Here is a 14,048-nt window from a genome sequence, read left to right as displayed (position 1 = left end):
AGATGTTATACAATCGATTATAGCAAATTTTTCCGGCAGCGACGGGACGGCATTCGAGCGCGATTACCGCAGCATCACGTGTCACGCGATAGAAAAAGCAGCGTAAGAAAGTCTTGGAATATTGCGCTAAATGAGACATCACAGGGTCTCGGCAGCTACAAATTCCGCTTGAATTACTAGTAATAAATACCGCGATGATGCTTCTAGTAATGATATCCATCTGTTGTAAACCAAAAATATTAAATAATAACGGTAGTTAAATTCGCCAAACGTGATGTTAATAGAATCGATTATTCACGTGAGTCGATCAGACAAATGCAGAATTACGGTAATAACGGAAGAATTGAGCGAATAAGCAATTACACAAGATAAACGATCGAACATGAGCGCGAACAATTAGCGGTAATAAAATATCAAAAACATGAACAATAAACTAGAATAACGAATCACGTCGCAGAGATACGCGAGTCGATGCCGCAACACATCTGCCGGCTATCAAATATCGCGATCGCCTTTGTGTGTGAGTTCGTCGTATCACAAGCTACTTTACACAAAATTTTACAAGCAACAATAATCGCAAAAAGAAAAGACAATAAATTTGACTGTCCGCGCTTAACCGGGAGAGAGAGCACTTAATATTATTGTAGCTCGAACAAAGTAGGTCGGCCGGCCGTCGCATTCTACTGCGCACTTCTCGCAACTCGAATTAATCTCGCGTAAGGAATTTTTCAACGGCAGCAATTCGGCCCTGACGTTGTTCGGACTAATTCTATCTGCTACATAACGATAAAACGGCCTGAGGAAGTCGACGCTCGTCTCACTGATGACTCCTTGTCCTATATATATATATATATATATATATATATATATATATATATATATATATAGGACAAGGAGTCATCAGTGAGACGAGCGTCGACTTCCTCAGGCCGTTTTATCGTTATATATATATATATATATATATATATATATATATATATATATATATATATAACGATAAAACGGCCTGAGGAATTATATATATATATATATATATATATATATATATATCCTATATATATATATATATATATATATATATATTGTTACGCGCGCGCCCGAGTCGTCACGCCCTGCCGTTGTCTGGATCCCATCGGCAGGATAATAGCCATAAAAAGAAGGAGGAGGCGCGAGCGATGGAACCGCGGGCGCCGGAGGCAACGGCGACAGAGACAGCGGTGACGGAGACAGCGGCGACAGAGTCTTCCGTCCTGATGGTGATGCGGCGGATGCGCAGGGAGCAGGCGCGACGTGAGGAGGAGATCGCCGCGATGCTGCGCCGACACGAGCTTCTTCAGGGGAGCCGGCTACAGCTAAGTCGCTCCAATTTTTAAAAAAACGGCTAGATCGCACGCGTAGCTTGTAAAGAATGTTTAAATGTTAAAAAGATTGAATAAAATTTATTCGCTACTGGTGTGAGTAAAAGTAAGGCGGGCTCGGATGTATCTCGGAAAGGGGTTAATTCTTTCTTTAGAATGCCTGGATGGCAATTTTCGTGAATTCCAATATTCGTTTTAATGATGGTCGTATCGGTTCTAATCATTTCCTTGAACAAATTGTCATTGGTAGAGAATTCCTCGAAGAATTGTGGGAGGGACTCCCAAATTTGTTTTTTTGATTAGGAAATGGTTTTACATCCGAGGCCCGAAAAGAAAGTTTGGATAAAAAGCCCGTAATAGGAATTAAGATAGGAATTAAGTTTTTCTCAGTTATTGCGTTTTCTTGTTATTTTATTCAACAGGTGAAAGTGTTTTCTGAATGGAAAAGGAAAACTGACACGAGTCATAAGATGGAGATTTAACAACGTAAATTCCCAAAGAGAAAACTGCCTCGCCCACGGTTTTTGAGCCGTGGTTTTCCCGTGGGCCGGAAGGCGAATGCCGAGGCAGGGACTTGGGGAGTCCTTTTGGGCGACGGGTCCACATAGATACCCTCCCCCCTCTTGACCGAAGAAAGTCACGGGAAGAGAAGGACTGAAAAGGACTCGCGCGGGGAAACAAGAGGACGGCTGGAAAGGGAGGCTGCCCTGGAGACGATTCTTGAGAGCCTGGCTCTGGAAGGAATCGGCTGGGAGCCTGCCCGGAGGATTGGGGCCTGATCGGAACGATGCTCGGTAACCGGGAGCAGCAGCTCAGGGAGAGCAGGATATCGTTCGGGATCCCTGGAAGTCCGCAGTGGTCGTCGAGCCCCTTGCTGATTGTCGGGACGACAATCTTGAAGAGGAGGGGCAGTGTTATGCGCGCGCCCGAGTCGTCACGGCCCTGCCGTTGTCTGGATCCCGTCGGCAGGAAGATTGTTTACAAACAACGACTGTCAGCTGAGTTTGGAGCCAACTGTCTGGCTGTGCGGACGCGTTTCTGTATCGAGCCGAGCCGTTTTGCTAATATTGTATATTACGTTCTGTGTTACCGTTTGTGTTGTTCTGTGTTGTGCATTAAAGTTCCAAGTTCCTCTTAAAAGTGTCTATTTATTTCGCGCGACTCGTGAGCGGCCGATCTTTTCGTGCGCGACTTCGATATTTATCGAAGTCCTCGCCGCGGGCGTAGCAATATATACAGGGTGTCAATTAAGTCCCGGGACGGCTGAATATTTTCTCATGTAAGGTATTTTTGAAAAAGGTCAAGGTCATTTCTGAAGTAATTTTCAACGAGGAATTCAACGGTGACCTTCAATTTGACCTTGAGCTTGACCTTCAAGGTTATTTGAAGGTCAAAGTGTTTTTTTTAAATAGGAACCCCTATTTTTGATTGTATATTCTTATAGCTGACCTCGAGAGCTTTCTAAAACACTATAATAAAATATTTTTCCCTCAAGCATTTATCGAGTTATGATGCTTCAAATCATTTCTTAATTTTACATAAACCGTAAAATATCTTGTAAAATATTCACTTTTCGATTATTTTACCTTAATACTTTTATGTACAAAATAATGAGAGGAATCAATTGGCGTAAAGAAAACATATAGTTGTTTTTAAGAAAAAATATGGAATTGTTAATTGCAAATTACATATTTTTTCTTAAAAACAACTATATGTTTTCTTTACGCCAATTGATTCCTCTCATTATTTTGTACATAAAAGTATTAAGGTAAAATAATCGAAAAGTGAATATTTTACAAGATATTTTACGGTTTATGTAAAATTAAGAAATGATTTGAAGCATCATAACTCGATAAATGCTTGAGGGAAAAATATTTTATTATAGTGTTTTGGAAAGCTCTCGAGGTCAGCTATAAGAATATACAATCAAAAATAGGGGTTCCTATTTAAAAAAACACTTTGACCTTCAAATAACCTTGAAGGTCAAGCTCAAGGTCAAATTGAAGGTCACCGTTGAATTCCTCGTTGAAAATTACTTCAGAAATGACCTTGACCTTTTTCAAAAATACCTTACATGAGAAAATATTCAGCCGTCCCGGGACTTAATTGACACCCTGTATATGTGTGTGTGTGTGTACTCATTCATGTATAATAATAATGTATACTTACAATAAAGTAAATGTATAGTGTATATAGTTGTGTATATAGTGTATATAGTGTATATAAAGTATATAATGTATATAATGTATAAATGTACATAGTTCTGTAATGTATATTCTAATTTTCGATGAATTTAGGCCCATATTTCTAGTTAGATCTCTAGTTAGATTTTTTATTAGTGTCTCTTAATTGCATTCCAGCGTTTTTTGGTAGCATAAGCAGCAGGATTAAATGATCATCCCTCTCACTTTCCTTCAATTGTATAAAATCCTAAGTACATTTGCTGTACTTAAACCACCACAATATGGAAATTGTTCACTTTCTGAACCATGTGAACCGTTGATTTCTATCCCTGATATAAAACAGCTATATCAAAATTCACTCAACAGACAAAACATCCTTTTTACCTAAAGAAAAACTGGACTGTGTTGTTAATAACAACAATAACTGGAATTTCGATTTTGTATTTAGTGATCATAATTATTGTCATCCTGACATTATTGATTGCGTTGTTTATTGCGCAACAGGATATTTATGCAATCACTTACTAAACATGATAACATGTACTACATGTAAGGATTCGTTGTTAAATCCTGTAACACATAGTTTTTTCTTGCATTTCCTGCAGCTACATTGGCAAATATAAAAACAGATGGACACTTTAAACATCCAAATTTGAAATTGTATAATTTCATACAATATTTAGAAACTTTTTTTTCTAAATATTGCAAATGTACCAATGTATATGATTTAATTATAAATAATATTTATGTAGAGGATATATCCTTCTCATGCAAAGAGCACGGCGATATTATTCTATCGCACATAATTGAATATTATGTTAGTATGCGTATGCGTCAATATATTCAAAAAATTAATCATGAGCAGAAAAAAATGAATTTTCATGTTAAAAAATCGACTAAACATTATAAAACGTAAATAAATAAAACAATATTATTAATATAAAAAAATTTATTTCTTACTTTATCCTATATTACATTTCATTGAACATATATGGAACAAAATATTTGTTATCTTTTTCTTATTTATAAGCCCAGATAGCATAAAAAGTTTTAAAAAATTCATTAATTCTATATATATCTTTCGTTATATACGGAAAAAAGATAGAGTAACACGTTTATAGTCATTTATAATACGTAAACGTCCAAAGCGAACGCAGTCTTTTCGACATGCTATATATATTAACCGGCATGAATGTTGCCAGCGCCACACGGTCACGACGTGGACACTTCGCTTCGGAGAAGCTTTCGTATGCCGGGGGCTGGATCGCAAGACCTCGTGCCTGCCGCCGCACGAGTCCACGAGATATTCATCGTTGGTGAAAAAAAGGGCCTGTTCTTTTTATTTGCACTGCTGCACTAGTGCAATTAGTTAGAGTGAAATAAAGTATGTTTGTCTCTTTTCAACTTATTGCACTAGTGTGGCAGTGCAGCTAAAAAGAACAGACCCAAAGTCAGGCTGATGGCAGAGAACTAGATGTCTGTCGTAGTCGTGGATGTAAAGTAAGGCAGAGAAAAACGTATGCCGTATAAGGCCATTGTGACAATGGCCTTGTACGGCATACGTTTTTCTCTGTCTTACTTTACGTCTACGACTACGACAGACGTAAGCGCTCACGTCTAGTTCTCTGCCATCAGCCTCAAAGCAATCGATTGTTGATCCTTGTCTGACTCATCTCGTTGGAGTCTTATTTTTAGTTCAGATAGTAGAATATCTAAGTAGTCCGGACAAAAACATATCATGGATATAAACCATCTACTACGTTTGTTACCGAGCGTAACAATGTAGTTTATGTCTACTTTCTCAGGGGGCGCATCAGGACATGCATCTGCTATGGGTCTGCTGTGTCTTTCCAGAGGAATGGAAAAAGTTCCTTGTTTTTTTCATCCCTAAACAAGGGGAAAATTTCGCCCCATTTCCTTAGCCTCATGCTTATGTAAAGTTTTCGAGAGAATGATCGCTAACAGACTGAGTTGGGGTTTTTTGAATATAATCTCCTTCTCAAGTCACAATTTGATTTCAGACGCAGCAGAGGATGTATTGATAACCTAACTATTTTGCAATCCAACATCTTATTATCTTTTCAAACAAATAAAACATTATTAGCCTCCTTTTTAGACATTAATGGTGCCTACGATAATGTACTACCGGACATCCTCTTTCAAAAATTAATAAAGTGGGGTTTACCACCGAATATTCTCGCCTTCATTGGGAGTTCCATCTACCAAAGACAGGTACATTGCACATATGAGGATATAGATGAGATACTATGGGCATTCAAAAGCCTCCCTCAGGGTAGCGTCTTGAGCCCCCTTCTTTATAATATTTATGTATCGGAACTTGAAAATAGCTGTGATTCGGGCTGCCAAATAATCCAATACGCAGACGACATTGCGCTTTTCTTTTCATCGGATGACTTAAATCGCAGCAAAAGCATTCTTGAAAAATCTGTGAATAAAGTCTCGGACTCTTTATTACACCTTGGTTTAGAACTCTCGATAGAAAAAATCAAGTTATGTAAATTTATCAAATGTCGTGCTTCCGGGGATAGGTCAGTTCTCTCTATTAAGATTAAAAATACCACAATTTATGAGACATCGAAGATTTGTTTTTTAGGTTTATTTCTTTCTTCTAATTTAAACTGGCAACACCAAATATCTCACATTTGGAAAATGTATCAATGCCCTTTAACAATTCTTAGCTCTCAGACACACGTTGTGGAGAGCAGATCCCCGCTTGTTGAGAATTATCTACATTGCTCTTATTAGATCTAGACTAGACTACGGTAGTTTTATATTACATGGTATAACAAAAACTCAAAAAAATCAAATTAGATCGTATACAATTTAAAGCTGTGAAAATTGTATTAGAACTCAGTCTACCCCATTCAATTTCATATTAGCAGAATCTAAAGAACCTCTCTAACTCTCAGAGCTGATTTTTTATGTAAAAATTGGATGTCTAGGGTTATTTCTCAATCGGATTATCTAATCCTACCCATTTTAACAGAATTTCAGAAAATTAAAGAAGACCCTATTATTATTGATAAATTTACTTCGTCTATCATTCTAAACAATTTTTCAAAACTGTCATCTATCTCTCACTTAATTAAATCAGATTCAAGACCGTTATGCTACACCAAACCGTATGAATCCATCATTTTCTAACCCTGTGTCAACCTATATAACGGGAATTAACTTTGATAAATCTGCAAAAAATAACGAATCATTATTTAGGGAACTCTTTCAAAATAAAATTAATAATTTCTTTTGCATTTTTACAGATGGTTCGAAAACTTGGATTTCACTGGATTTTCAATAATCTCGCTAGATCACTCCTTTAAATTTAAATTTAGAACGACTTCTCATGCTTCTATCTTTTCCTTAGAAGCAATAGCAATTTTCGAATCCATCATTTAAGCTGCTAAGCTCCACCTTACCAGCATAACAATTTTCTCTGATTCTAAATCAGTCTTTTCGGCTTTACAAAATATTAGCTTTAGCAACAAAACCTCCCATCTAATTTACGAAATTAGACATCGAATGAAATTATTCTCAGATAATAATGGATCTGCCAATCTAATTTGGATGTGGCCCAGCCACAGTGACATCAAAGGAAATAAAGCTGCGGACACACTTGCCAAAATGGCTCCGAAATTGGGAATAGATTATCAATTTTGCACTTCTACGGGAGATTTCAAATCTGTTTGGAATACAGAACAATTTGATTTATTCATCGAATTCTGTAGGTCGTCGGGAAATGAGAGAGCTTCCTAGTACATGAAAAATTGTCTATCGTATACTAGATCTTCCTTGTTCCATCCCTATAATATTTCTCGCAGGGGAATAACTTTGATTTGTAGGATGAGATGTGGCTACACCTTTCTTAATGAGAGCCTCTTTAGATTTTTAATAGTCGCGTCGCCCAACTGTTCAATATGTGATACTCCAGAAACTCTTGATCATGTTATCTGGAAGTGTACACAATTTAATTCTCAAAGAACACAACTAATTAATCGTTTAATAAGCTCTATAAATACTCTACCTTTTCCAGCCAAGTCTCTGTTGGAATGTCTAAAAGATGAAAACATTGTGTTAGCACTCGATCACTTTGTGAATGCTATTGGATATAATATCTGAACTTATTGAACTGAACTATATTATTCTATGTATCTCTTGTGTATGTATGTGTATGGGTATGCGTGTGAATATATATATAATTGTGTTTGCGTGTGTATACATGTGCATATGGGTGTATATATGTACACTCCGCGACAACGATTCGTTCCGTGGTCCCTCTCGCGGGGCAAGGAGAGCGTAGCCTCTAACCAATCAGCCACTGCCACGCTGCCAGCTGATTGGTCACTTCTACGCTCCCCTTGCCCCGCGAGAGAGGAGCCACGGAACGAATCGTTGTCGCGGAGTGTACATATATATAGATTATATTTAATAATATATAATAAGCTTTTTATACATACTTCGCTAAGTATTTCATTAGGTTACAAGCCTTTTGGATATGTTACACATAATATTTACAGTACCTATATTACGCATTATAATTTATTAAGAAATAGAAAGACTGATATGTCTATAATATATATTTCTAAGTAATATATTTAATAATAGAATTAGGCTGTATAAATTTTGTTTACAACTTCAATAATTATAAAATGTATAACTAATAATTGTGATATTTACAAGAATAATCTAAATATTTATTTAAATATTTACTGTATAGTCCTCTGCGTCGGGACTAATAATATACTCACAAATGACTCTTTTAATACAAAGTCATTTTATTTAATTAATAATGTCTACATATCAAACATATTTCCCAGTGTATTTTACTGTATTTTACTGTATCTCGTTTTTTTCTTTTTTTACTTTTAGTTCACATTTGAGTCCGAACTATACTTATAAAAGGTTTGTTTTTTATTTCTGCACTGGCTGCACTAGTTCAAAAAGTGTACACTAAAGCGTTCGTTATTCCAGAACTGGTGTAACCATTGAAATATATACCATACTGGAAGGCGCACAGGCTACCCCCTCCATTCGTCAAAACGGTCAGACAAGGCAGTGACTCGGTACCGGATTTCTCTTTCTATCTCGTCTACTCTCTTAGCTGAAAACATTCGCCTTGCGCACACATATATACATATAAGACAATTTATACATACATGTTATATATTAACAATTTTTATTAAACAATATACATTGTTTTTATTAAATAATTTTATAATGTAAAAATAAATTTTAACATATAAATTTTATAATTATCCAACAATTTCATTTTAAAGCATAAAATTTTCTTTTTATGAAGGCGAATGTTTGTAGAACTAATAGTAGCTGTGAACACGTGACCGAGACTGTTGGTTAGATAGAGAAATCCGGGTCCGAACAGCTATCTCCATCTGACCGGTCGAGAACAAAGGCGTGCTCATTCCAGTATGGTATATATTTCAATGGGTGTAACCGATACCGTTCGTTATTCCAGTGCAGGAAAACTTAGTGCACGAGTTCACTGAACTGGCTGCACTAGGTCCGGAGGTAATGCAAGCAGTGTAGAGCAACCAAGGAGGTGTTTTTTATTCCTGTACTGAATATAGCCGGCAATTTCAAAATTTAAAGGTTAATGTAAGTATAAAAGTAGAAGTTTTTTTGGATCAAAAAAATTTTACAAAATTTATATTTCAATATATATATATATATATATATATATATATATATATATATATAATGTTCACAATTTATATAGTAAAAATCGTTACCAGTTGAGTAAAATATAAAATTTGTAAGGTTAGAAAATCTTAATCTGTGAAATCTAATAGTAATTTTAATAATTTTATTCTAATAGTAATTTTAATAATTTTATTTGAAACATATGTATATATAATATTTACAGTAAAAAACAATATGGCAAATACAGAAACAGCAAGAATAAAAAAAGATGCTATAGGAAATATTTTAATGGATCAAACTGGACACGTAACATGCATTTCTGAAGGTATTAGAATTATCTAATATTTATTAAAGCAGACACAGTAAATATTTGATAAAATTATGTTATTAATGTGACGCGCCATATTTTTGCACTGCTTTACACTAGTTTACACTGTATCGTTTTCTACTCCCGTCTGCACTCTCAGTTCTCGCTTGCACTAGCTCAGTTCTAGTGCAGAACTAGTTCAGTTCAGTGTAGGAATAAAAAACAAACCTATAGTTACTACATTACCTCCGATAGATAACTTATAACCAGTGTAATATCTTTACTCGTTAAGATGAATGTCTATATAGTCTGTGCTGTATGGCTTTGTGCCAATGCCTGCTTTTCCTCAATAAAAAAAAGCGTCTATTGAAGCGAGATGGCTGCTCTCAGGTTTCTTTTGATTGAAGAGGCATTGTCAAAAAGTTTTAGATCCATATTCTGAATCCTCTATTATCGATAAAAGTGCTTTTAAAAGGCTGCGACGCCGTTGCTCGTCTCGGGAACGCCGATCCCGAGGAGGTAGCGTGTAAGTTTGGCGGTTAAGGTGCAATTTCATTGACGCTAGAAACCAGCGGCAAATTAAAATCACTAGACTTTCTCTAGATTCGACGTCAATAAAATAAAGTTCAGACAGTTTCAACTTTTTCAGCGTGTCGCAAAATTCAAGTGTAGTAATGTGTTAGGGTGCCGTCACATGAGGCGTAACCTGCGTAAAGCGTAATCTGCGTATTCTAGTGTTATCTAGTAATTTAATAAAAGTTACGCCATTCTGAAAGTCGGCATTCACATAGAGCGTATTGCGCGGAACGCGTAACTAATACAACCAATCGAAGATTAGAGTTTCCGATGTATGCTCTAATAGAAATGCTAAATATGATTTGTGATTGGTTTTGGTAACCTACGCGTTACAAAAAGTGCGCTTCATGGGGAACCAATACTTTTGGTTCCGTAAAATGCGCATGTTTAATAAAAACCGGCAAGATAAACGTAAAAGACGAATGCGTAGTAGTCGATGCAGGACAGCTTTGCATTTAGCAGCATTTTTAAGGTAATAATATATTTCTAATAATCAAAATATTAAATTTAATCTCCTTAAGGCTCCATAAGAAGAAAGATTAATGCAGATGTCCTTTTTGTCCTTTCTTTAATGTTTAAAAAGATAAACTATGTTGAAAGAGATGTTTGTTCCAACTTGTAATTTAATTACTTCTGCATTGATCTGTAATATTAGTTTTATGTATATACCGATGTTTTTTTTACAAATGTTATCTATAATATAACTTGCTTTTTTATAAGCAGTCTTCGGCAAGTTTTAAGAAGCCAAGGTCAAGTTCTGCTAGAAGTATAGATACGAACATCAAGGAGGACAGCGAGAAAAGTACGTATAGCAAGTACGTAAGTAATAATGGATCCTGACATAGTATTATTAATTATATGGAAACGATGGCGAAAATGGAAGAAGATGAAGCAAACACTTCAACATCGGAAAGTTGGGAAACGCCATATATTAAAACTGTTTGCAATATAGAAATTGATGATTGAAGAGGGAAAAGCTCATGATAGAATGTGGGTGCGCCCGATATTTAGAGAAAGACAAAGATTTTTACAAGGTGCCAGTGACAATCTGGTCAGAGAAATGGAATTTGAAGATCACGAAATGTTTTATAATTATTGTCGAATCTCCACAGAGATGTTCCATCAGTTGTTGAGTATTGTTGGGCCATTCATTGAAAAGCAGTATGTCATTCGAGATCCAATATCAAGCCGTACACGGCTTTTGGTATGTTTACGGTATTTAGCGTCTGGGGACAGTATGGCTTCAATAGCCTATTCTTTTCGGATTGGAGTAAACACTGTCTCAAAAATTATTTCTGAGACATGTGAGGAATTGTGGAATACTCTCCACAAATCAGTTTTCCCTGAAATAAAGGAAGAGAATTGGCTGAGAATTGCGAATGATTTTGCAATAAAGTGGAATTTTCCGCATTGCATAGGTGCGATAGATGGGAAGCACGTAATAATACAGGTAAATCGATTTTAAATATACTTATATTTATATTTACTTTATTGTATTTATATTTACTTTAAGAGATGAAAATGGTCATTTTCTATTTCAGTCACCTCCTCATAGTGGCTCAATTTTCTATAATTATAAGGAGAATCATAGCATTAATTTATTAGCGGTTTGTGATGCCAATTACTGTTTTACATTAGTTGACATTGGTGGAGAAGGCAGACAGAGCGACGGTGGCATCTTCACGCATTCAAACTTTGGTCAGCGATTCCAAAAAAATCAAATAAATTTGCCACAACCGAGACCAATTGAAGCTTCCGGCCCAGCATTACCGTTCGTATTAGTAGCGGATGAGGCATTCGCTTTGACTCATTACATGATGCAACCGTATCCACGAAGTGGACGTCTAAATCGTCAAAGAAAAATCTTTAATTACCGTCTTAGTCGAGCACGAAGAATGATCGAAAGTGTGTTTGGCATTTTGGCAGCGAAATGGCGAATTTATCGTCGACCGATAATCGCATCTGTCTCCACCGCAGTTAAAATTGTTCAAGCGACTGTATGCTTGCATAATTTCGTGATTCACAATGAAAACAAATTGCCACTCTCCGAAAGACGTTATTGTCGTATTCTCAGTGAAGGGGGAGTTATGACAAGCGGTGCATTGCAAGAAATGAACAATGCTAACAGAACTAACGCTTATACCCGACTTGCCTCTAGAATTCGAGATGACTTTGCTACATATTTCGAAAACAACGGGGCAGTACCCTGGCAGTGGGAAAAAGTTCTGCTCAACGATTTTTAAAAAGATAGTTGTATTTATATTAACAATAAAGATAAATAGATATTTTTTATGTTTTATTTTCATAAGATATTGATACATTTGTATTAAGTTGCAACTCCACTACCATCTATATATACAGTTAATAACTGAATAATAGTAACGTTTCTTCTACGTACGGGATTTTAAACCTAAATTAACCGAGCTATCATTCTCAAAAGTTCTTAGATTATTACATAGATCACAATATCGTTTTACATTGTTTGCAATTTTCATTCATCTTCTTGCGCATGCACACGTATGTACACATTATATTACATTTAAGTATCCAACTTTTTTATCAATATAAGCGTAATGTGTGTAAATAAACTTATTCATATTTAACTTCAAAATAAAAAATCTAACAAGAACTTTCTTAATAATACGATAAATGTAGACTTAGAACTACGGATGGATCATTCCAGAAAAGAATATCGAGAGATACGAAACGTGTCAAGAGTCACTGTATTCAGCTTAGCAAAATAAAAATAAAAATAAAAACCTTTTAATTAATAACGCGTTGATGGATAAAGATCTTCTATTTCAGCGAGCAACGTCAAAAATCGTATTTCCAGGTGAGCTCTGTCGCGATATGGCAACCTTCGCATGCCTTCTCCCAACCGTGCTAAAAACCCATCTAACGGATCAACAGTTTGCGTTGTTGGCTCTTTTAAAGCTTCTATTAAAGCTGTTTGCAGGACATCAGTCTTTTGCTCTGAAACGTAAATAATATACATTTTATTAAAATTTATTATATTTATTATATTATTTATTTATTTTTTTAATTTATTAAAATTTTAATATTAAAATTAAATTATTATTAATCTTTTCATTGTTAATAAACTATTTTATTCTAAACTAAAACGGGTTTCATCGAAATAGTTGTCAACAGTTTGCAACGGTCCTGAAAACAAGGCAACAATGTTATTGTAGCGATACATATTTCGATACGTGTAGTTAATATCATCAAGGGACACAGAAGAAAATATACTAACTTTTCGCATTTGTGGCCGGTATTCGCGAAGTCGTACTAAATGGCGTTTGTGGAGAGACGTTTCTGGGTGTTGAGGTCCTTGGAGGAACGAGAGTTGGTGTAGGCGTTCGTAGAGGAACACAAGTGGAAGTCAGTATCGGTGGAGAAGCATCAATGGTAGTCTGCGTTAAAGGAGAATTATTGGTGAATCCCAAAGCACTGTTACTATCATCCTCGTGTGACTCTAATGTTCCATATTTTTCACTTTCATCAATGTCTGGCAATGAGCTCACAGTCTTGAAATAAATATATATTTATATATACATATAGCATCCTATGTGAGTGTATTGAACATGAAAAATTGTCTTCTATATCTATTTTCCTTTACAAATTGACAAAAAAAAAGTGAAACATTTTTGCACATTAAAGAGAAAGAACTTACTGCCGTGTCTCAAGAAAGTTGTTCAAAAATGTCATAAGGTCGTAAAATCTGAACTTGGACTTCTTTTGTCCACTAGCAGTATTGGCTGCCGATCCACTGGGAATGTAGCCTTTAACCTTTTTGCGAGCTTTTGCATAATTATCTCTCAAATATTTCCAGCGGGCCTTAGCCTCCTCTGGATTAAAAGCCCCTAAAAATTTAATTTCATTATTTAATTATAATGTATAAAATACATATATATTCACAAAAGATATTAATAGTATCTCCTAGAGTGT

General features: G+C 35.6%; 1 protein-coding gene across 1 annotated transcript; it reads left to right on the top strand.

Annotated features, from left to right (window-relative positions):
- The first annotated feature begins 10,206 nt into the window (after nt 1-10,206).
- LOC105252177 (protein ANTAGONIST OF LIKE HETEROCHROMATIN PROTEIN 1-like) lies at nt 10,207-12,510 on the top strand. The gene is made up of 3 exons (XM_025407389.1): nt 10,207-10,572; nt 10,824-11,550; nt 11,642-12,510. The coding sequence occupies exons 2-3, from the start codon at nt 11,059-11,061 to the stop codon at nt 12,341-12,343; spliced, it is 1,194 nt and encodes a 397-aa protein (XP_025263174.1). The 5' UTR covers nt 10,207-10,572; nt 10,824-11,058; the 3' UTR covers nt 12,344-12,510.
- Nucleotides 12,511-14,048: the final 1,538 nt, after the last annotated feature.

The sequence above is a fragment of the Camponotus floridanus genome, unplaced genomic scaffold, assembly GCF_003227725.1.
Source record: "Camponotus floridanus strain SB8 unplaced genomic scaffold, Cflo_v7.5 scaffold172, whole genome shotgun sequence".
Classification (NCBI taxonomy): domain Eukaryota; kingdom Metazoa; phylum Arthropoda; class Insecta; order Hymenoptera; family Formicidae; genus Camponotus; species Camponotus floridanus.
Note: the sequence above shows the minus strand (reverse complement) of the source record. Positions and strands in the feature narration are given on the sequence as shown.

What these genes read in the sequence shown, in the direction of transcription:
- LOC105252177 (XM_025407389.1), top strand. Translation starts at nt 11,059, where the DNA reads ATGATTGAAGAGGGAAAAGCTCATGATAGAATGTGGGTGCGCCCGATA. An exon ending in GGAAGCACGTAATAATACAG is followed by an intron (nt 11,551 to 11,641) that starts GTAAATCGATTT and finishes TTTCTATTTCAG; the next exon opens with TCACCTCCTCATAGTGGCTC.